The sequence below is a fragment of the Narcine bancroftii genome, chromosome 1 (genome assembly GCF_036971445.1).
Source record: "Narcine bancroftii isolate sNarBan1 chromosome 1, sNarBan1.hap1, whole genome shotgun sequence".
NCBI lineage: Eukaryota > Metazoa > Chordata > Chondrichthyes > Torpediniformes > Narcinidae > Narcine > Narcine bancroftii.
Genome location: NC_091469.1, coordinates 476,327,629 through 476,354,217, shown reverse-complemented (window position 1 = coordinate 476,354,217; position 26,589 = coordinate 476,327,629). Strand labels below are relative to the sequence as shown.

At 49.2% G+C, this 26,589-nt stretch overlaps 1 protein-coding gene across 2 annotated transcripts in view; it reads left to right on the top strand.

The window, feature by feature from the left end:
• actr3b (actin related protein 3B) overlaps window positions 1-17,584 on the top strand; it is a 355,031-nt gene extending 337,447 nt beyond the window's left edge. For both annotated transcript variants that reach the window (XM_069914798.1, XM_069914795.1), the window contains one exon: window positions 17,351-17,584. In XM_069914798.1, the coding sequence (XP_069770899.1) occupies window positions 17,351-17,384 (34 nt within the window). In that variant the 3' untranslated portion in view covers window positions 17,385-17,584. The remainder of the gene's footprint in view (window positions 1-17,350) is intronic.
• Window positions 17,585-26,589: the final 9,005 nt, after the last annotated feature.

Below are 26,589 nucleotides of genomic sequence, written 5' to 3'. Positions count from 1 at the left end.
TGTACAGACCAACACACCCCAGATCACAATGTACAACCAACACCACAGATCACAATATACAACCAACACACCCCAGATCACAGTGTACAGACCAACACACCCCAGATCACAATGTACAACCAACACCACAGATCACAGTGTACAGACCAACACACCCCAGATCACAATGTACAACCAACACACCCCAGATCACAGTGTACAGACCAACACACCCCAGATCACAGTGTACAGACCAACACACCCCAGATCACAGTGTACAGACCAACACACCCCAGATCACAATGTACAACCAACACACCCCAGATCACAGTGTACAGACCAATACACCCCAGATCACAGTGTACAGACCAACACACCTCAGATCACAATGTACAACCAACACCACAGATCACAGTGTACAGACCAACACACCCCAGATCACAATGTACAACCAACACACCCCAGATCACAGTGTACAGACCAACACACCCCAGATCTCAGTGTACAGACCAACACACCCCAGATCACAATGTACAACCAACACACCCCAGATCACAATGTACAACCAAAAAAACCCCAGATCACAGTGTACAGACCAACACACCCCAGATCACAATGTACAACCAACACACCAAGATCACAGTGTACAGACCAACACACCCCAGATCACAATGTACAACCAACACCACAGATCACAGTTTACAGACCAACACACCCCAGATCACAATGTACAACCAACACACCCCAGATCACAATGTACAACCAACACACCCCAGATCACAGTGTACAGACCAACACACCCCAGATCACAGTGTACAGAGCAACACACCCCAGATCACAATGTACAACCAACACACCCCAGATCACAGTGTACAGACCAACACACCCCAGATCACAGTGTACTGACCAACACACCCCAGATCACAATGTACAACCAACACCCCAGATCACAGTGTACAGACCAACACACCCCAGATCACAGTGTACAGACCAACACACCCCAGATCACAGTGTACAGACCAACACACCCCAGATCACAATGTACAACCAACACCACAGATCACAGTGTACAACCAACACACCCCAGATCACAATGTACAACCAATACACCCCAGATCACAGTGTACAGACCAACACACCCCAGATTACAGTGTACAGACAACACACCCCAGATCACAGTGTACAGACCAAAACACCCCAGATCACAATGTACAACCAACACACCCCAATCACAGTGTACAGACCAACACACCCCAGATCACAATGTACAACCAAAACCACAGATCACAATATACAACCAACACACCCCAGATCACAATGTACAACCAACACACCCCAGATCACAATGTACAACCAACACACCCCAGATCACAGTGTACAGACGAACACACCCCAGATCACAGTGTACAGACCAACACACCCCAGATCACAATGTACAACCAACACCACAGATCACAGTGTACAGACCAACACACCCCAGATCACAATGTACAACCAACACACCCCAGATCACAATGTACAACCAACACACCCCAGATCACAGTGTACAGACCAACACACCCCAGATCACAGTGTACAGACCAACACACCCCAGATTACAATGTACAACCAACACACCCCAGATCACAATGTACAACCAACACACCCCAGATCACAGTGTACAACCAACACCACAGATCACAATGTATAACCAACACACCACAGATCACAGTGTATAGACCAACACACCCCAGATCACAATGTACAACCAACACACCCCAGATAACAGTGTACAGACCAACACACCCCAGATCACAATGTACAACCAACACCACAGATCACAATATACAACCAACACACCCCAGATCACAGTGTACAGACCAAAACACCCCAGATCACAATGTACAACCAACACCACAGATCACAGTGTACAGACCAACACACCCCAGATCACAATGTACAACCAACACACCCCAGATCACAGTGTACAGACCAACACACCCCAGATCACAGTGTACAGACCAACACACCCCAGATCACAGTGTACAGACCAACACACCCCAGATCACAATGTACAACCAACACACCCCAGATCACAGTGTACAGACCAACACACCCCAGATCACAGTGTACAGACCAACACACCCCAGATCACAGTGTACAGACCAACACACCCCAGATCACAGTGTACAGACCAACACACCACAGATCACAATGTACAACCAACACACCCCAGATCACAGTGTACAGACCAACACACCCCAGATCTCAGTGTACAGACCAACACACCCCAGATCACAATGTACAACCAAGACACCCCAGATCACAGTGTACAGACTAACACTCCCCAGATCACAGTGTACAGACCAACACACCCCAGATCACAATGTACAACCAACACCACAGATCACAGTGTACAGACCAACACACCCCAGATCACAATGTACAACCAACACACCCCAGATCACAATGTACAACCAACACACCCCAGATAACAGTGTACAGACCAACACACCCCAGATCACAGTGTACAGACCAACACACCACAGATCACAGTGTACAGACCAACACACCCCAGATCACAGTGTACAGACCAACACACCCCAGATCACAATGTACAACCAACACTACATATCACAGTATACAGACCAACACACCCCAGATCACAATGTACAACCAACACCACAGATCACAGTGTACAGACCAACACACCCCAGATCACAATGTACAACCAACACCACAGATCACAGTGTACAGACCAACACACCACAGATCACAGTGTACAGACCAACACACCCCAGATCACAGTGTACAGACCAACACACCCCAGATCACAATGTACAACCAACACCACAGATCACAGTGTACAACCAACACACCCCAGATCACAATGTACAACCAACACACCCCAGATCACAGTGTACAGACCAACACACCCCAGATCACAGTGTACAACCAACACCACAGATCACAATGTACAACCAACACACCCCAGATCACAGTGTACAGACCAACACACCCCAGATTACAGTGTACAGACCAACACACCCCAGATCACAGTGTACAGACCAACACACCACAGATCACAGTGTACAGACCAACACACCCCAGATCACAGTGTACAGACCAACATACCCCAGATCACAGTGTACAGACCAACACACCCCAGATTACAGTGTACAGACCAACACACCCCAGATCACAATGTACAGACCAACACACCCCAGATCACAATGTATAACCAACACACCCCAGATCACAGTGTATAGACCAACACACCCCAGATCACAATGTACAACCAACACACCCCAGATAACAGTGTACAGACCAACACACCCCAGTTCACAATGTACAACCAACACCACAGATCACAATATACAACCAACACACCCCAGATCACAGTGTACAGACCAACACACCCCAGATCACAGTGTACAGACCAACACACCCCAGATCACAGTGTACAGACCAACACACCCCAGATCACAGTGTACAGACCAACATACCCCAGATCACAGTGTACAGACCAACACACCCCAGATCACAATGTACAACCAACACACCCCAGATCACAGTGTACAGACCAACACACCCCAGATCACAATGTACAACCAACACACCCCAGATCACAGTGTACAGACCAACACACCCCAGATCACAGTGTACAGACCAACACACCCCAGATCACAATGTACAACCAACACCACAGATCACAGTGTACAGACCAACACACCCCAGATCACAATGTACAACCAACACACCCCAGATCACAGTGTACAGACCAACACACCCCAGATCTCAGTGTACAGACCAACACACCCCAGATCACAATGTACAACCAACACACCCCAGATCACAATGTACAACCAACACACCCCAGATCACAGTGTACAGACCAACACACCCCAGATCACAATGTACAACCAACACACCCCAGATCACAGTGTACAGACCAGCACACCCCAGATCACAATGTACAACCAACACCACAGATCACAGTGTACAGACCAACACACCCCAGATCACAATGTACAACCAACACACCCCAGATCACAATGTACAACCAACACACCCCAGATCACTGTGTACAGACCAAAACACCCCAGATCACAGTGTACAGAGCAACACACCCCAGATCACAATGTACAACCAACACACCCCAGATCACAGTGAACAGACCAACACACCCCAGATCACAGTGTACTGACCAACACACCCCAGATCACAATGTACAACCAACACCCCAGATCACAGTGTACAGACCAACACACCCCAGATCACAGTGTACAGACCAACACACCCCAGATCACAGTGTACAGACCAACACACCCCAGATCACAATGTACAACCAACACCATAGATCACAGTGTACAACCAACACACCCCAGATCACAATGTACAACCAATACACCCCAGATCACAGTGTACAGACCAACACACCCCAGATTACAGTGTACAGACAACACACCCCAGATCACAGTGTACAGACCAACACACCCCAGATCACAATGTACAACCAACACACCCCAGATCACAGTGTACAGACCAACACACCCCAGATTACAATGTACAACCAACACCACAGATCACAATATACAACCAACACACCCCAGATCACAATGTACAACCAACACACCACAGATCACAGTGTACAGACCAACACACCCCAGATCACAATGTACAACCAACACACCCCAGATCACAGTGTACAGACCAACACACCCCAGATCACAGTGTACAGACCAACACACCCCAGATCACAGTGTACAGACTAACACACCCCAGATCACAATGTACAACCAACACACCCCAGATAACAGTGTACAGACCAACACACCCCAGATCACAGTGTACAGACCAACACACCCCAGATCACAGTGTACAGACCAACACACCCCAGATCACAGTGTACAGACCAACACACCACAGATCACAATGTACAACCAACACACCCCAGATCACAGTGTACAGACCAACACACCCCAGATCACAGTGTACAGACCAACACACCCCAGATCACAGTGTACAAACCAACACACCCCAGATCACAATGTACAACCAACACCACTATCACAGTGTACAGACCAACACACCCCAGATCACAATGTACAACCAACACACCCCAGATCACAATGTACAACCAACACACCCCAGATAACAGTGTACAGACCAACACACCCCAGATCACAGTGTATAGACCAACACACCACAGATCACAGTGTACAGACCAACACACCCCAGATCACAGTGTACAGACCAACACACCCCAGATCACAATGTACAACCAACACTACATATCACAGTATACAGACCAACACACCCCAGATCACAATGTACAACCAACACCACAGATCACAGTGTACAGACCAACACACCCCAGATCACAATGTACAACCAACACCACAGATCACAGTGTACAGACCAACACACCACAGATCACAGTGTACAGACCAACACACCCCAGATCATAGTGTACAGACCAACACACCCCAGATCACAATGTACAACCAACACCACAGATCACAGTGTACAACCAACACACCCCAGATCACAATGTACAACCAACACAACCCAGATCACAGTGTACAGACCAACACACCGCAGATCACAGTGTACAACCAACACCACAGATCACAATGTACAACCAACACACCCCAGATCACAGTGTACAGACCAACACACCCCAGATTACAGTGTACAGACCAACACACCCCAGATCACAGTGTACAGACCAACACACCACAGATCACAGTGTACAGACCAACACACCCCAGATCACAGTGTACAGACCAACATACCCCAGATCACAGTGTACAGACCAACACACCCCAGATCACAGTGTACAGACCAACACACCCCAGATCACAATGTACAGACCAACACACCCCAGATCACAATGTATAACCAACACACCCCAGATCACAGTGTATAGACCAACACACCCCAGATCACAATGTACAACCAACACACCCCAGATAACAGTGTACAGACCAACACACCCCAGTTCACAATGTACAACCAACACCACAGATCACAATATACAACCAACACACCCCAGATCACAGTGTACAGACCAACACACCCCAGATCACAGTGTACAGACCAACACACCACAGATCACAGTGTACAGACCAACACACCCCAGAACACAGTGTACAGACCAACATACCCCAGATCGCAGTGTACAGACCAACACACCCCAGATCACAATGTACAACCAACACACCCCAGATCACAGTGTACAGACCAACACACCCCAGATCACAATGTACAACCAACACACCCCAGATCACAGTGTACAGACCAACACACCCCAGATCACAGTGTACAGACCAACACACCCCAGATCACAATGTACAACCAACACCACAGATCACAGTGTACAGACCAACACACCCCAGATCACAATGTACAACCAACACACCCCAGATCACAGTGTACAGACCAACACACCCCAGATCTCAGTGTACAGACCAACACACCCCAGATCACAATGTACAACCAACACACCCCAGATCACAATGTACAACCAACACACCCCAGATCACAGTGTACAGACCAACACACCCCAGATCACAATGTACAACCAACACACCCCAGATCACAGTGTACAGACCAACACACCCCAGATCACAATGTACAACCAACACCACAGATCACAGTGTACAGACCAACACACCCCAGATCACAATGTACAACCAACACACCCCAGATCACAATGTACAACCAACACACCCCAGATCACAGTGTACAGACCAACACACCCCAGATCACAGTGTACAGAGCAACACACCCCAGATCACAATGTACAACCAACACACCCCAGATCACAGTGTACAGACCAACACACCCCAGATCACAGTGTACTGACCAACACACCCCAGATCACAATGTACAACCAACACCCCAGATCACAGTGTACAGACCAACACACCCCAGATCACAGTGTACAGACCAACACACCCCAGATCACAGTGTACAGACCAACACACCCCAGATCACAATGTACAACCAACACCACAGATCACAGTGTACAACCAACACACCCCAGATCACAATGTACAACCAATACACCCCAGATCACAGTGTACAGACCAACACACCCCAGATTACAGTGTACAGACAACACACCCCAGATCACAGTGTACAGACCAACACACCCCAGATCACAATGTACAACCAACACACCCCAGATCACAGTGTACAGACCAACACACCCCAGATCACAATGTACAACCAACACCACAGATCACAATATACAACCAACACACCCCAGATCACAATGTACAACCAACACACCCCAGATCACAGTGTACAGACGAACACACCCCAGATCACAGTGTACAGACCAACACACCCCAGATCACAATGTACAACCAACACCACAGATCACAGTGTACAGACCAACACACCCCAGATCACAATGTACAACCAACACACCCCAGATCACAATGTACAACCAACACACCCCAGATCACAGTGTACAGACCAACACACCCCAGATCACAGTGTACAGACCAACACACCCCAGATCACAATGTATAACCAACACACCCCAGTTCACAATGTACAACCAACACCACAGATCACAATATACAACCAACACACCCCAGATCACAGTGTACAGACCAACACACCCCAGATCACAGTGTACAGACCAACACACCACAGATCACAGTGTACAGACCAACACACCACAGATCACAGTGTACAGACCAACATACCCCAGATCGCAGTGTACAGACCAACACACCCCAGATCACAATGTACAACCAACACACCCCAGATCACAGTGTACAGACCAACACACCCCAGATCACAATGTACAACCAACACACCCCAGATCACAGTGTACAGACCAACACACCCCAGATCACAGTGTACAGACCAACACACCCCAGATCACAATGTACAACCAACACCACAGATCACAGTGTACAGACCAACACACCCCAGATCACAATGTACAACCAACACACCCCAGATCACAGTGTACAGACCAACACACCCCAGATCTCAGTGTACAGACCAACACACCCCAGATCACAATGTACAACCAACACACCCCAGATCACAATGTACAACCAACACACCCCAGATCACAGTGTACAGACCAACACACCCCAGATCACAAGGTACAACCAACACACCCCAGATCACAGTGTACAGACCAACACACCCCAGATCACAATGTACAACCAACACCACAGATCACAGTGTACAGACCAACACACCCCAGATCACAATGTACAACCAACACACCCCAGATCACAATGTACAACCAACACACCCCAGATCACAGTGTACAGACCAACACACCCCAGATCACAGTGTACAGAGCAACACACCCCAGATCGCAGTGTACAGACCAACACACCCCAGATCACAATGTACAACCAACACACCCCAGATCACAGTGTACAGACCAACACACCCCAGATCACAATGTACAACCAACACCACAGATCACAGTGTACAGACCAACACACCCCAGATCACAATGTACAACCAACACACCCCAGATCACAATGTACAACCAACACACCCCAGATCACAGTGTACAGACCAAAACACCCCAGATCACAGTGTACAGAGCAACACACCCCAGATCACAATGTACAACCAACACACCCCAGATCACAGTGAACAGACCAACACACCCCAGATCACAGTGTACTGACCAACACACCCCAGATCACAATGTACAACCAACACCCCAGATCACAGTGTACAGACCAACACACCCCAGATCACAGTGTACAGACCAACACACCCCAGATCACAATGTACAACCAACACACCCCAGATCACAATGTACAACCAACACACCCCAGATCACAGTGTACAGACCAACACACCCCAGATCACAATGTACAACCAACACACCCCAGATCACAGTGTACAGACCAACACACCCCAGATCTCAGTGTACAGACCAACACACCCCAGATCACAATGTACAACCAACACACCCCAGATCACAATGTACAACCAACACACCCCAGATCACAGTGTACAGACCAACACACCCCAGATCACAATGTACAACCAACACACCCCAGATCACAGTGTACAGACCAGCACACCCCAGATCACAATGTACAACCAACACCACAGATCACAGTGTACAGACCAACACACCCCAGATCACAATGTACAACCAACACACCCCAGATCACAATGTACAAACAACACACCCCAGATCACAGTGTACAGACCAAAACACCCCAGATCACAGTGTACAGAGCAACACACCCCAGATCACAATGTACAACCAACACACCCCAGATCACAGTGAACAGACCAACACACCCCAGATCACAGTGTACTGACCAACACACCCCAGATCACAATGTACAACCAACACCCCAGATCACAGTGTACAGACCAACACACCCCAGATCACAGTGTACAGACCAACACACCCCAGATCACAGTGTACAGACCAACACACCCCAGATCACAATGTACAACCAACACCATAGATCACAGTGTACAACCAACACACCCCAGATCACAATGTACAACCAATACACCCCAGATCACAGTGTACAGACCAACACACCCCAGATTACAGTGTACAGACAACACACCCCAGATCACAGTGTACAGACCAACACACCCCAGATCACAATGTACAACCAACACACCCCAGATCACAGTGTACAGACCAACACACCCCAGATTACAATGTACAACCAACACCACAGATCACAATATACAACCAACACACCCCAGATCACAATGTACAACCAACACACCACAGATCACAGTGTACAGACCAACACACCCCAGATCACAATGTACAACCAACACACCCCAGATCACAGTGTACAGACCAACACACCCCAGATCACAGTGTACAGACCAACACACCCCAGATCACAGTGTACAGACTAACACACCCCAGATCACAATGTACAACCAACACACCCCAGATCACAGTGTACAGACCAACACACCCCAGATCACAGTGTACAGACCAACACACCCCAGATCACAGTGTACAGACCAACACACCCCAGATCACAGTGTACAGACCAACACACCACAGATCACAATGTACAACCAACACACCCCAGATCACAGTGTACAGACCAACACACCCCAGATCTCAGTGTACAGACCAACACACCCCAGATCACAATGTACAACCAACACACCCCAGATCACAGTGTACAGACCAACACACCCCAGATCACAGTGTACAGACCAACACACCCCATATCACAATGTACAACCAACACCACAGATCACAGTGTACAGACCAACACACCCCAGATCACAATGTACAACCAACACACCCCAGATCACAATGTACAACCAACACACCCCAGATAACAGTGTACAGACCAACACACCCCAGATCACAGTGTACAGACCAACACACCACAGATCACAGTGTACAGACCAACACACCCCAGATCACAGTGTACAGACCAACACACCCCAGATCACAATGTACAACCAACACTACATATCACAGTATACAGACCAACACACCCCAGATCACAATGTACAACCAACACCACAGATCACAGTGTACAGACCAACACACCCCAGATCACAATGTACAACCAACACCACAGATCACAGTGTACAGACCAACACACCACAGATCACAGTGTACAGACCAACACACCCCAGATCATAGTGTACAGACCAACACTCCCCAGATCACAATGTACAACCAACACCACAGATCACAGTGTACAACCAACACACCCCAGATCACAATGTACAACCAACACAACCCAGATCACAGTGTACAGACCAACACACCGCAGATCACAGTGTACAACCAACACCACAGATCACAATGTACAACCAACACACCCCAGATCACAGTGTACAGACCAACACACCCCAGATTACAGTGTACAGACCAACACACCCCAGATCACAGTGTACAGACCAACACACCACAGATCACAGTGTACAGACCAACACACCCCAGATCACAGTGTACAGACCAACATACCCCAGATCACAGTGTACAGACCAACACACCCCAGATCACAGTGTACAGACCAACACACCCCAGATCACAATGTACAGACCAACACACCCCAGATCACAATGTATAACCAACACACCCCAGATCACAGTGTATAGACCAACACACCCCAGATCACAATGTACAACCAACACACCCCAGATAACAGTGTACAGACCAACACACCCCAGTTCACAATGTACAACCAACACCACAGATCACAATATACTACCAACACACCCCAGATCACAGTGTACAGACCAACACACCCCAGATCACAGTGTACAGACCAACACACCACAGATCACAGTGTACAGACCAACACACCCCAGAACACAGTGTACAGACCAACATACCCCAGATCGCAGTGTACAGACCAACACACCCCAGATCACAATGTACAACCAACACACCCCAGATCACAGTGTACAGACCAACACACCCCAGATCACAATGTACAACCAACACACCCCAGATCACAGTGTACAGACCAACACACCCCAGATCACAGTGTACAGACCAACACACCCCAGATCACAATGTACAACCAACACCACAGATCACAGTGTACAGACCAACACACCCCAGATCACAATGTACAACCAACACACCCCAGATCACAGTGTACAGACCAACACACCCCAGATCTCAGTGTACAGACCAACACACCCCAGATCACAATGTACAACCAACACACCCCAGATCACAATGTACAACCAACACACCCCAGATCACAGTGTACAGACCAACACACCCCAGATCACAATGTACAACCAACACACCCCAGATCACAGTGTACAGACCAACACACCCCAGATCACAATGTACAACCAACACCACAGATCACAGTGTACAGACCAACACACCCCAGATCACAATGTACAACCAACACACCCCAGATCACAATGTACAACCAACACACCCCAGATCACAGTGTACAGACCAACACACCCCAGATCACAGTGTACAGAGCAACACACCCCAGATCACAATGTACAACCAACACACCCCAGATCACAGTGTACAGACCAACACACCCCAGATCACAGTGTACTGACCAACACACCCCAGATCACAATGTACAACCAACACCACAGATCACAGTGTACAGACCAACACACCCCAGATCACAGTGTACAGACCAACACACCCCAGATCACAGTGTACAGACCAACACACCCCAGATCACAATGTACAACCAACACCACAGATCACAGTGTACAACCAACACACCCCAGATCACAATGTACAACCAATACACCCCAGATCACAGTGTACAGACCAACACACCCCAGATTACAGTGTACAGACAACACACCCCAGATCACAGTGTACAGACCAACACACCCCAGATCACAATGTACAACCAACACACCCCAGATCACAGTGTACAGACCAACACACCCCAGATCACAATGTACAACCAACACCACAGATCACAATATACAACCAACACACCCCAGATCACAATGTACAACCAACACACCCCAGATCACAGTGTACAGACGAACACACCCCAGATCACAGTGTACAGACCAACACACCCCAGATCACAATGTACAACCAACACCACAGATCACAGTGTACAGACCAACACACCCCAGATCACAATGTACAACCAACACACCCCAGATCACAATGTACAACCAACACACCCCAGATCACAGTGTACAGACCAACACACCCCAGATCACAGTGTACAGACCAACACACCCCAGATCACAATGTATAACCAACTCACCCCAGTTCACAATGTACAACCAACACCACAGATCACAATATACAACCAACACACCCCAGATCACAGTGTACAGACCAACACACCCCAGATCACAGTGTACAGACCAACACACCACAGATCACAGTGTACAGACCAACACACCACAGATCACAGTGTACAGACCAACATTCCCCAGATCGCAGTGTAGAGACCAACACACCCCAGATCACAATGTACAACCAACACACCCCAGATCACAGTGTACAGACCAACACACCCCAGATCACAATGTACAACCAACACACCCCAGATCACAGTGTACAGACCAACACACCCCAGATCACAGTGTACAGACCAACACACCCCAGATCACAATGTACAACCAACACCACAGATCACAGTGTACAGACCAACACACCCCAGATCACAATGTACAACCAACACACCCCAGATCACAGTGTACAGACCAACACACCCCAGATCTCAGTGTACAGACCAACACACCCCAGATCACAATGTACAACCAACACACCCCAGATCACAATGTACAACCAACACACCCCAGATCACAGTGTACAGACCAACACACCCCAGATCACAAGGTACAACCAACACACCCCAGATCACAGTGTACAGACCAACACACCCCAGATCACAATGTACAACCAACACCACAGATCACAGTGTACAGACCAACACACCCCAGATCACAATGTACAACCAACACACCCCAGATCACAATGTACAACCAACACACCCCAGATCACAGTGTACAGACCAACACACCCCAGATCACAGTGTACAGAGCAACACACCCCAGATCACAATGTACAACCAACACACCCCAGATCACAGTGTACAGACCAACACACCCCAGATCACAGTGTACTGACCAACACACCCCAGATCACAATGTACAACCAACACCCCAGATCACAGTGTACAGACCAACACACCCCAGATCACAGTGTACAGACCAACACACCCCAGATCACAGTGTACAGACCAACACACCCCAGATCACAATGTACAACCAACACCACAGATCACAGTGTACAACCAACACACCCCAGATCACAATGTACAACCAATACACCCCAGATCACAGTGTACAGACCAACACACCCCAGATTACAGTGTACAGACAACACACCCCAGATCACAGTGTACAGACCAACACACCCCAGATCACAATGTACAACCAACACACCCCAGATCACAGTGTACAGACCAACACACCCCAGATCACAATGTACAACCAACACCACAGATCACAATATACAACCAACACACCCCAGATCACAAAGTACAACCAACACACCCCAGATCACAGTGTACAGACGAACACACCCCAGATCACAGTGTACAGACCAACACACCCCAGATCACAATGTACAACCAACACCACAGATCACAGTGTACAGACCAACACACCCCAGATCACAATGTACAACCAACACACCCCAGATCACAATGTACAACCAACACACCCCAGATCACAGTGTACAGACCAACACACCCCAGATCACAGTGTACAGACCAACACACCCCAGATCACAATGTATAACCAACACACCCCAGATCACAATGTACAACCAACACACCCCAGTTCACAGTGTACAGACCAACACACCCCAGATCACAGTGTACAGACCAACACACCCCAGATCACAATGTACAACCAACACACCCCAGATCACAGTGTACAGACCAACACACCCCAGATCACAGTGTACAGAGCAACACACCCCAGATCACAGTGTACAGACCAACACACCCCAGATCACAGTGTACAGACCAACACACCCCAGATCACAGTGTATAGACCAACACACCCCAGATCACAGTGTACAGACCAACACACCCCAGATCACAGTGTACAGACCAACACACCCCAGATCACAATGTACAGACTAACACACCCCAGATCACAGTGTACAGACCAACACACCCCAGATCACAGTGTAAAGACTAACAGTCCTGATTGAACAAAGCACAAGACAGTTAATGCCTCCTGATCTGATTATGATTGTCACTGGTGTCGTTAAAGTGATGGCATCACAACTAACCATATTGTGAGAACCCTGTGGGAGCTGAGTCACGCTATGAAAGTGTTGTTGTTCCAGTAGTCTGTCAGTCTGGGCTGGCCTCTTTGAACACTAAGAGCAATGGCAGGAAGGCAAGACAAATAAGGAGTTGACTTTGCCAGCAAGTCCCTGCAAATTACACCCTGCATGCCATTTAATGGGCTTAAATATGGGAATTGAGATATGTCGGGAAGATCGCACAAGGTGCCATGTTCTGTGGAAAGGTCACCTCCAGCAAGCTTTGAGGTGGACAAAGGAAGTGAGTCAGATCAGGCTCTAAAATAAAAAGAACCGAGCAACAGTGGCATGAGTAATTTCAAAGCAAATGGGGATCGGAGATTGAGTACATTTGGCTCCAGAGTGAGTGAGATCTTGACAAGAAGCTCCTGTAAACAGGATGCTGATTGGTTCGATTTTAGTTACTAATTGTGCAAGCCAGTGTCAGCTTCAGAACACGTCTAATAGAGGGGCATTAGGGTTACTGTGGGGGAGGTGAAGGAGGATGGTTCAAACTGACAGTCTAAAACTCACTCAGTGGAGGTGGGGGGTTGTGGTGCCTAACTGCAATGAACCTACTCCAGAGCTGGTGCCAAGGGGGAATCCATGGGCATTGCCCTCCCAAATGAGTCATTGTCAGGCCCCCCCTCACCTGGGCTAGTGGTACTAGTCTCCACGTGATATAACCAGCATGTTCATCTGTTAAATTGGAGGAAGGGGGAAGTGTGACGATGGCGTACGGAGGAGGTTCATGGCAGGTAGGCACCACCACCAACCCCTCCCCATGCTGAGTGAGTTTTCAAACATCAGCTTGTGGCCCCCCCAACCACAGATACTCTAATGCCCCCCTATTGGACTTGTTCTGATGCAGACCCTGACCTCCTACGTACGTCACTATCACTTCCCCCTCCCTTTGACATAACAGACGAATGCGCTGCTTATATCACGTGGAGTCTAGAGACGTTAGTGATACTAGTGCTGTGGGTGGGGGGGCACCATGACTCATTTTGGGGGGGTGAAGCCTGTAAAATCACTCCCCCCCCTTGGTGCTGGCCCTGGTGCACGCCCTTGTCATTTGGGGTGGGGAATGTTGGCAAAGCCACCATTTATAATTCCATCCGCAATCGACATTGCAAAGCTGGGAGAGAAACACATCATTGAGTTAAACAAGAAACTCTGCAGATGGTGGGATCAGGTGACTCAGCAGGTCTGGAGGAAGTGAAGAATAATCCGCGAACCACCTGCCTGCTTCTTCCTGGTAAATGTCTCAGGACCAAAACGTTGGTTACCCTTTACCTTTTATGGATACTATGTGATCTACCGAGTTTCTCCAGCACCTTTTTGTACTGCAAATGAATTACTGAATTGCTGCAGCCTTATTTAGAATTCTTGTAGACTTTGACAACACGGGGAACTCGTATCCCTGGCTGGAGTGTTTAGAGCTAGTGGATACAGTCTCAAATGAAGGAATAGGACATTCAGGAAGAAACCTCTTCACTGAAACTTTCTAAGACCAAAGAATCACGGAGAGAAATGACGCAGAAACTGGTCCTTAGTCACACAGAATCGGCGGAGTGAAGCACGGAGGTCTGCAGATGCTGTGTTTGTAGTAAAAATTCAGTAAACTGAGACACCTGTCTGCTTTTTTCTTAAACCTCGAAGAAGGTCTTAGGCCCGAAATGTCGGTAATATATCTTGACCTTCTGTGGATGCTGCGAGATTGGATGAATTTCTCCACCATTTGCTGTGTGGTTTTTTTTTGAACCACAGAGTCCGCACCAGCCATCAACCACTCATTTACACTAACCCCACATTAATGTCATGTTTGTGTCCCTCCAGATTGCCACTAGGTCCTCTGCGATTCCACCACTCATCCAACACCTGAAGCAATTTACTGTAGCCAATTCACCTATCAACACACATTCCTTTGGGTGGTGGAAGGGAACCGGAGAACATGGAGGGGCACAATTAAAAAATAAAGTCTGGAGATGCTGGGTTGTGAAATACGCAAATGTGTTGGAGAAACTCAGCAGCTCACACAGTATCCAAGGGAAGCAACCCAACGTTTCTGATAAAGGCTCCTGATTCTCCTTGGATCAGACTTCCTCCTGACATCCAAGAACCCAGTTTTAAGCTGCACTGAGTAACTCCATGTGAAATTAAGGAATAGCTGAGATCCCTGGGTATAGTAAAGGCAATAGGATCAGAGGATGGTCGCAGCTGGAGACTGTAGATGCTGGAATGTACAGCAAACAATCTACTTTAGTGACCCAGTGGGTCAGGCAGCCTCTGTGGAGGCAAAGGTGAGTGGACGTTTCATCTCAACCCTCTTCTGACACAGGGCCTTGACCCAATACATCAGCTATCCCTGTGCCTCCACAGATCCTGCTTGACCCACTGACTTCTTCCTGAGTAATTTTACTGAACTGTATATGTGGATTGCATTGATGTTTTTTCTCTCAGTTTGCCACACTTACTTTGAACTGCAAGCAACCACTGGCAAGTGTTTGAACATTACAAACCAAACAATTCTACAATTGCTAGTTCGTTGTTAACGTCAAAAGCGTTTGCAATAACATGTTGTCTCTTTAGTGAGGTGGAGAAGATTTACAAGTGGGCAATATGAAGAATGGAGGGACAAGAGGCTGCAGAGCAGGAATCTGGAGGAGAAAGAAAACTGCTGGAGGAACTCAACACGTTGAGCAATACCTGTGACCTGTTGAGATAGGGTTTCAACCCAAAACATCATCCGTTGTTTTTACTTTTTGGCATTAATGAAAAATAATTGCCTTTGGCGGAGAGGAGAGGAAAGCTCTAAAATATTAAAGCAGCAAATACTTTCATTTCTGAACACTCAAGACTAATTGTTATTGATTTAACACAGGAGAGTTAATTCAACAATACATCATCTTGAACTAATTGTTCCTATTGTGTACAATCTTGCTTGATAGTAGACATTTCTGTTTGTTTTTGCTTAAGGGATACTTGAATTTCACTAAACAGCATACTTAATAATCTCATCAAGTTGAATGCCAACACTTACTTTAAGGACAGAACTGACATTAATCAATGTTGGAACACACAAGTCTAAATTTAACTCACTGGACTCACTAAGGAAAAGGCCGACTCTGACAGGAACTCCCACCCTGTACCTGCGAGTTCCCAGGCCAGAGTCTCTGATGTTGCCACCGGATCTACCATCACTCTCCACCCATCACTACTCCCTCACACCTCTCCCTACCCCTCATTTCCCCTCCATTTCTTCGAGCCCTCCTTTCTTCCCACTATCTGACTCCCTCAACTCTCCCAACTCACACTGATCCCACCAATCCCTCCCACCATTTGACCTCCTCAACTGAGGAATTTTGTAATAGGACAGGAGGGATTTGATATGCTTAAATTTGTTCACAGCCTGAAGTAGTTCTTATCAGCTTAAAACTTTGTGATGTGATTAATGTTCCCAGAGGAACTGATGGCATTATCCTGATTACTACCTACTGAGCTGATCAAGGCTGAGGTGTTCAGGATTGATACAGTTCATACCTGCAACATGCGGATGCTGTGAACCCCTAACCAAAGGACTCTGGCCACAATATGGAAGTGTATCTGAAAACTGATGTAGAAGAAGCAGCCTTGGACCTTGTTCGGGGCTCATTTGGTTATAGACATCTAAGCTTTATGACTGAGACTCTATATATTTACTTGAGCAATGCAAGCTTATGACTAGAGGGTATATGGTTTGAAATTTGTCAGGTCTGAAGTAATTCCCTAGGTCTGAACCAAGAAGAGGACGGAACTCCACTTTTTGACACTCTGAGCAGGGTCTCAAGACAGGAGTCATGGAGCAGAATTGGGCTGAATAAGTGGCCAATGCTGGAATGAGGAGACAGAGACTGATGGGCCCACGAGGTAAGATTGGTTGCTCTCTGTTATCCTTGGCACAGTGTAGCCCCTCACCCCTGTCTGACCCAGATGATTTGACAAGGTCCATGAAGGACCTGGCAATAAAAGGTAGAAAAAAATGGGTTCGAGCCCTACCTGATGTTGATTATGGGAAAAAAATCTTTAAGGTTTGAGTCGCACCAGGCATAGAGACAAAGTAATTAATGTTACTATAGCAGATTCATCCTATTGTGTGATAAGGGAGATTGGAGGCCCCCTTTGTTTTAATTTTTTGAGGTTATAGGCCCCAGGCAGTTGTTATAATGGAGGTGAGTTCGAGACTCACTGAGTTGTAATTAATATGATTTCTTCTTCTTCTTTGGCTTGGCTTCACGGACGAAGATTTATGGAGGGGGTAAAAGTCCACGTCAGCTGCAGGCTTGATTGTGGCTGACAAGTCCGATGCGGGACAGGCAGACACGGTTGCAGCGGTTGCAGGGGAAAATTGGTTGGTTGGGGTTGGGTGTTAGGTTTTTTCTCCTTTGTCTTTTGTCAGTGAGGTAGGCACTGCGGTCTTCTTCAAAGGAGGTTGCTGCCCGCCGAACTGTGAGGCGCCAAGATGCACGGTTTGAGGCTGAACCAAGCCATGAAAGACCTCAACATTGAAGACGCTGTTTACATCCGGTACCGCACGGATGGCAGTCTCTTCAATCTGAGGCGCCTGCAAGCTCACACCAAGACACAAGAGAAACTTGTCCGTGAACTACTCTTTGCAGACGATACCGCTTTAGTTGCCCATTCAGAGCCAGCTCTTCAGCGCTTGACGTCCTGTTTTGCAGAAACTGCCAAAATGTTTGGCCTGGAAGTCAGCCTGAAGAAAACGGAGGTCCTCCATCAGCCAGCTCCCCACCATGACTACCAGCCCCCCCACATCTCCATCGGGCACACAAAACTCAAAACGGTCAACCAGTTTACCTATCTCGCACGAAAACCAACAAGGTCGGGTCAGATACAGCAATGAGCTCTCTGAACCCTTCTCCATTAACAATGGCATGAAGCAAGGCTGTGGTCTCGCACCAACCCTCTTTTCAATATGATTTAGACAGGAGTTAAATAGACTACTTGGAATAAAGGGAATTGGCCAAAGGAAAGTCTGAGTCTTTCATTTCTCAGGAGGATAATTTGCTGAATGGGACCTTATCCATGGAGAAGTCTGTTGGACTGTGGGATTCCTCCAGTAGATAATTGACCACATTAGGATAAGGTAAGCAGACCCTTTCTCCTGCCTCAAGCCTTCTTCCTCCTCTTACAAACTTCATTCTGGAACTTTTTATTTCCAACTGCCGCCAAGTTATCAATCCTCTTGACTTCACCACTTCACTTACCTATTCTATTCTCACCCCCTCAGAACGCACTGCTCTCCACTCTCTCAACCACACTAATCTCAACCTCTTTATCAAACCCACAGACAAGGGTAAGGCTGTTGTGGTCTAGCTCACTGTTCTCCACCTTGCTGACTCCTTGAACAGGCTATCACCAAGAAACTTCAAGCCGCTGTCTTACGTATCATCGCTGACCTCTGGAGATCTGCCTTCTTCGAACATTGTTTCCCAACACTGCATTGCCCAGTTATACCTCCTACTCAAGATCTACAAACCCTGCTGACCTGCAGACCATTGTCTCCACATGCTCCTGTGTCACTGAACTGGTATCATCATACCTCGAATCGCTTAATCCTGTCCTTTCCCACCTACATTCGTGACCCCTCGCATGCTCTCCACCACTTTAACAACTTCCTGTTCCTTAACCCTGGCTACGTGATTTTCACCACAAATGTCCAGTCCCTATATATTTCCATCCTCCAGAAGCTTTCCGTTTCTTCCTGGATAACAGACCTAAGCAGTTACTCTCCACCACCACCTCATTCCATCTGGCAGAACTTGTACTCAACTCAGTAACTTCTCCTTTGGTTCATCCCACCTTCTCCAAATCAAAGGGATAGCTATGAATATTTTCATGGGCCTCAGCTCCACCGGTCCCTTTGCTGGACAACCCATGCTGCAAACCTATGCAGTCAAGCCTCCACAACTCTTCCTCTGCTAGATTGACAACTACACTTATGCTCCCTCCTGCACGAATTCACCAACTTTCACTCCAACCTCAAATTCACTTGGTCTATATCTGATAACTCTCTCCTCTTTCTTGCTCTCTGTCTCCATTTCAGGAGAAAAATGATCTACAGACATCTTGTATAAACTCACTAACTTCTACAGTTCCCTTGTCCACACCTCCCCACCCAGTCCCCTGTAAGGATTCTGTTTCTTTCTCTCACTTCATCCATCTCCACCACGTCTGGTCCCAGGATGAGGTCTTCCATTCCAGGCCATCTGAGATGTCCTCCTTCTTCAATAAACTTGGCTTCACCTCTAGTGCTATCAACTCAGCCCTTAACTGTATTTCCCCCATTTCCTTCACATCTGCCCTGGTCCCCTCTGCCCCCAGGCGCACCAGCCTCCACATCCAACATATCATCCTCTGCAATTTTCCACCTCCTGCATCATGATCCCACCACCAGACACATCTTACCTCCCCCTATCCCTCCATGACCCCATCATTCACTCAACCTTTCCCACCATATATCCCTCTGGTACCCCTGCAACTGGCAAGGTGATGTTACACTTAAAGCCACACCTCCTCCCTCACCACCATTCGGGAGTCCAAAAAGTATTTTCAAGTGAAGCAGCACTTCATTTCTGAATCTGTAGGGGTTAATCTGCTGAGGCGCTCCTATTGTGGCCTCCTCTAAAGTGGAGAGACTGGACTCAGACTGGAAGATTGTTTCACTGAGCACCTTTGCTCTGTCTGCTGCAATAACAGGGACCTCCCAGTGGCCACCCATTTTAATTCCAAACCCCATTTCCACTCTAACATGTCTCTCCTTTGCCACATTCACTGCCAAACTGAGGCCACCTGCAAATTGGGGGAGCAATACCTTATATTCTGTCTTGGCAATCTTCAAACAAACGGCATCCAATTTCTGGTGACATCCTGCCACGATCTTTCTTTCCCCCCCACCGCTGTCCCTCATACCTCCCACTCCTTTCCTCTTCTTTCCCTGTCTGTTCCCGCACCTTCCGTCCTCGAACTCCCCACTGTGGAAGTAAGAGTCTGCCTTGCTACATTGTAAAAGAATTCAGAGCGTTGTAAATATTCAGCAAAGTGAGGAGCCCCATGTCCTGAGTTGCTGGGAAACCCCTGGTGAACCAATGTGGTGGTACACCACTGGTCTACTGCAGGGGGAAACCTCTGTACCTGCAGGAATGTAAGGGGACAGGACAACACCTGGCCGGCATGGATCAAGCCCCACCCGGTCGGGTGTCAATCACCCTTCAAGCTATAAGCCTGTGCCGGCCTCCCGAGGCCTCACTCAGAGTTGCTGCAGCTACAGCTAGCCTGGATCTGTGGAAATCTTTGTGGATTAAAGCCTGTTGTACAGTCTTTATCTTTGTGTGTCTGATTCTGGCTAAAAGTGCACCACAATTTAATCCACAAAATTTTCCCACGGCGGCTATGGAAAAACCCATGTGCGCAGGGAGCCTCGAGGTGGACCCACGCCACCCAGACACGCTTCGAGATCTTGCAGCACGTGGTCGAGGCAATCATTGAGGCACATGAGGGCGATATCCTGGACTCCGATTTGAAGAGGTTGGTCCTACTCCGGTCAAAGCTGGGTCCCCACGCCTTCTAGGCAACCAAAGGCTGCTCCATGTACAAGAGTGCAATGGACACTCTCGAGAACTTGTACAAGCCCCTGTGAATGTGGTCTGTGCAAGGTACCTCCTCAACACCCGAGCCCAGCAACCCGGGGAGATGGCTGAGTCTTACCTGGGACACTTGCGAGAGTTGGCCTGACCGTCTCTGGCTGAACCTGGGGTAGGAGCAGAGGAGGTCGAGAAGGCTGATCCGGGATGTCTTCGTCCAAGGGGTATGCTCGAGGGCCATCCGGCAGAAGCTCCTGGAAGACAACATCTATGCCCTAGCCAGGACTGTGGGAGTGGTCCAAACTCTGGAAGCAGCAGCCCTGCATGTCGAAGCCTTTGATTCCATGTTCCCCCAGGCTCCCTCATGGCCCTCTCACACTGCAGCTGCAGCCCCAAGCCAAGCTGGGGAGGAGAACGTTGATGTGGCAGGTGTCCGGCGCCCCTGTAAGTACTGTAGATCCTGGTGTGGGTCAGATCGACGATTGAGCCAAAACTGCCCAGCTAGGAACTAATATTGTTCCCGATGTGGCAAGAAAGGCCACTTTGCAAAAGTGTGCCTCTCTAAACTAACCGGCAGCTCAGTGGCCCTCTATGACCTCCACAACTGTCCTGTGTACCCCTTCACGTGCACTTGCCAGGCGGCATCATTGTCCCTGCGACGAATTCTGCCTTCCCTGACTTTGACTGCGCAACATCCGGCCCGTCAGCGACCATCGCAGTGTGTGCCCCGAGCATCTGATCAGCCCCTGCTCTCACTGGCACCACTCGCTGAGAACTACAGTGACATTACTTCTGGCTCATGGCATGACATCACTTCTGGCTGACGTAACGACTTCACTGCTGCCGGCTGTGATGATGTCACTTCCCCCGGCACAGTGGACACAACTGAGGAAGGAGGCCTGCCACGCAGCGGCCCCCAATGTGCCACCGCCATTTGGACCAGGCAACGCCCAATACGGAGCGCCTCTGACGATGCTGAGAATGACGTGGTCAACCTGGGCGATGACCAAGCCATCCTACTGATGCTCCCCACTCCTCCAGGTGCTATCAGCTGCTGCACGCCGCACCCAGTGACCAATGTCAACGTGGTCAACATGGGCGATGACCAGGCCACTCTACCGACACTCCCCACACCTCTGGAGGCCATCGGCTACTGCACGCTGCAACTCATGACCGATGTCGACGTGGTCAACATGGGCGCTCGATGATGGGCAGGTAACAAAATGTTTGTTCAACAGTAACAACACCGAGAGCTTCATTCACCCGAGCGTGGCCCACTCCCTAAGATTAACGGTCCACCCCACCACCTGCTCAATTGACCTCGCCGCCAAGGATAAGACTGTTGGTACCCTTGGGTGCTGCTCGGACGATATAACAGTGGGAGGGGAGACTTACACAGGATTCAGGCTCCTGGTCATGCCCAAAGTCTGCGCACCACTCCTCCTGGGACTGGATTTCCAGTGCCACCTGCAGAGTGTCACCCTTGCCTTTGGGGGGCCCCAACCTCCACTCACATTGCACAGCACGCCAACCTACCAGCCCTGGCCAACCTGCGGCCTCTCCACACTGCGCATTACCCCACCGGCGCACTTCCCACATCTTGCGCTAGGCTGCAAGCCAATCGCCGCCAGAAGTAGGCGCTATTGTGTTGCAGACAGGGACTTCATCAAGGTGGACGTGCGGTGACTCCTGGCGGAAGGTGTCATAGAACCCAGTAACAGCCTTTGGAGAGCCCAAGTCCTGGAGGTCAAAGGGTGAAGTAAGCCGAGGATGGTCATGGTTTACAGCCAGATCATTAATCGGTACACCCAGCTGGATGCCTACCCCCTGCCAAGGATCGCCGACATGGTCAATGAGATCACCCGCTATCGGGTTTTCTCCATGATTGACCTGAAGTTGGTGTATCACCAAATCCCTATCCACCTGAAGGATGTCCTACACCGCCTTTGAGGTGGACAGGCACCTGTACCAGTTCGGCCGGGTTCTTGGAGTCACGAACGGGGTCTCTGTCTTCTAGCGGGAGATGGATCACATGATAGACCAGCACAAGCTGAAGGTGATGTTCCCATATCTGGATAACGTCACTATCTCCGGCTGTGACCAGTAGGAACACGATGCTAACCTGGAGAAATTCCTCCAAATGGCTGCGGAGCTGAATCTCACTTACAACAAAGAGAAGTGTGTGTTCAGCACCACCCGCCTCGCCACCCTGGGGTACATCGTAGCCCATGGAGTCGTCGGCCCAGATCCAGAAAGGATGCGCCCATTAATGGAGTTACCCCTCCCCCCCACTCTAAAGGCCCTCTGCAGGTGCCTGGGCCTGTTCTCTTATTACTTGCAATGGGTCCCTCGCTTTTTGGACAAGATCCACCCACTGGCCCAAGCCACAACTTTTCCCCTTACACCTGAAGCACAGGCAGCCTTCACCTGCATCAGGCAAGACATCGTGGACACCACGATGCAGGCTGTGGATGAGGACTCCCCCTTCCAGGTGGAGAGCGATTCCTCCAAAGTGGCCTTCACTGCTATCCTCAACCAAAGGGGGGGCACCCCGTCGCCTTCTTCTCCAGGACCCTCCATGGCTCCGAGCTAGGGCACTCCGCCATTGAAAAGGAGGCCCAGGCAGTTGTGGAAGTGGTCTGTCACTGGCGTCACTACCTGGCCAGCAGGAAATTCATGTTCCTCACAGACCATCAGGCCATGGCGCTCATGTTTAACACTACTCACAAGAGCAAGATCAAGAGCGACAAGATCCTGCACTGGAGAGTTTACCTGGCAACCTACAGCTACGACATCCAGTACCACCCCGGGAAGTTTAACGACTCCCCCAATACCCTCTCTCGCATCTGCACGTCTATGCCTGATGACAGGTTACAGGCATTGCATGAGTCCCTCTGCCATCCAGGTGTCACCTGGTTGTACCACTTCATTAAGTCCCGAAATCTGCCATACACCATTAGGGACGTCAAGGACATGACCGAGGCCTGTTGGGTCTGAGCGGAATGTAAACCCTGCTTCTTCCACGCCCCCCCCACCCAGGCCCACGTTGTAAAGGCTACTCGGTCTTTCAAGCATCTCATCATGGACTTCAAATGGCCCCTGCCTTCTACGAACTGAAACATCTACTTCCTCACGATAGTGGATGAGTACTCATGCTTCCCTTTCGCCATCCCTTGTCCAGACACCTCCACGGCCACCATCATCAGGGCCTTGGGACAGATTTTCACCATATTTGTCTACCCTGCCTTCATCCACAGTGACCAGGGGTCTAGTTTCATGAGCAACGAGCTGCGCCAGTACCTGATGGTGAGGGGCATCACGACCATTTACACGACAAGCTATAACCCGAGAGGCAACTGGCAAGTGGAACGCGAGAATAGGGTGGTCTGGAAGGCAGTCCTCCTGGCTCTCAGGTCAAAAAGTGGGCCGTTGATGCCATGCCCGAGGTGCTCCATGCCATTTGGTCACTGCTGTGCACGGCTACCAACGAGACCCCTCACAAATGTCTGTTCTTATTCCCCAGAAGGTTGGTGTCTGGAATGTCACTCCCAGTATGGCTCACATCCCCGGGACAAGTGCTTCTCCGTAAGCACATACAGACACACAAGGCCGAAGCCCTGGTAGAGCAGGTTTTCCTCCTTCAAGCAAACCATAACTACGCTTATGTTAGGTTCGGCAGTGGCAGGGAGGACACTGTCTCAACCAAGGACCTGGCACCAACAGGAGGACCCACCACATCACGCCACCCTCCAACCCAGGTCGACGCTGACCGGGCATACATCCCCATCCCCAGGCAGCTATGGGGTGCACAGGAACCCCTTGACCACCAGGGGCCCACTTCAGCCTTAAGAAACAAACCCGCCCCCCCACCCATCCAATATGACCCGCATACGTCGATCCCGGCCCCCCTGGCCACCCCTCCTTGCAGCACCACACCAGCCACCCACAACCCTGCTGCCAGCCTCCCCACTTCCCCTCCAACCAGTGACCAGGAACCAGTCCTATGATGATCACAGAGACTCCGGCAGCCGCCGGATCGTCTCAACCCGTAAATATTGTATGTACATAGTGGGTGCAATTCCTTGTTATTGCCCCCCCAGGACAATTTTAAAGAAGGGAGTGAATGTGGTAGTACACCACCGGCCTACTGCAGGGGGCACTCTCTGTACCTGCAGGAGTGTACCACCG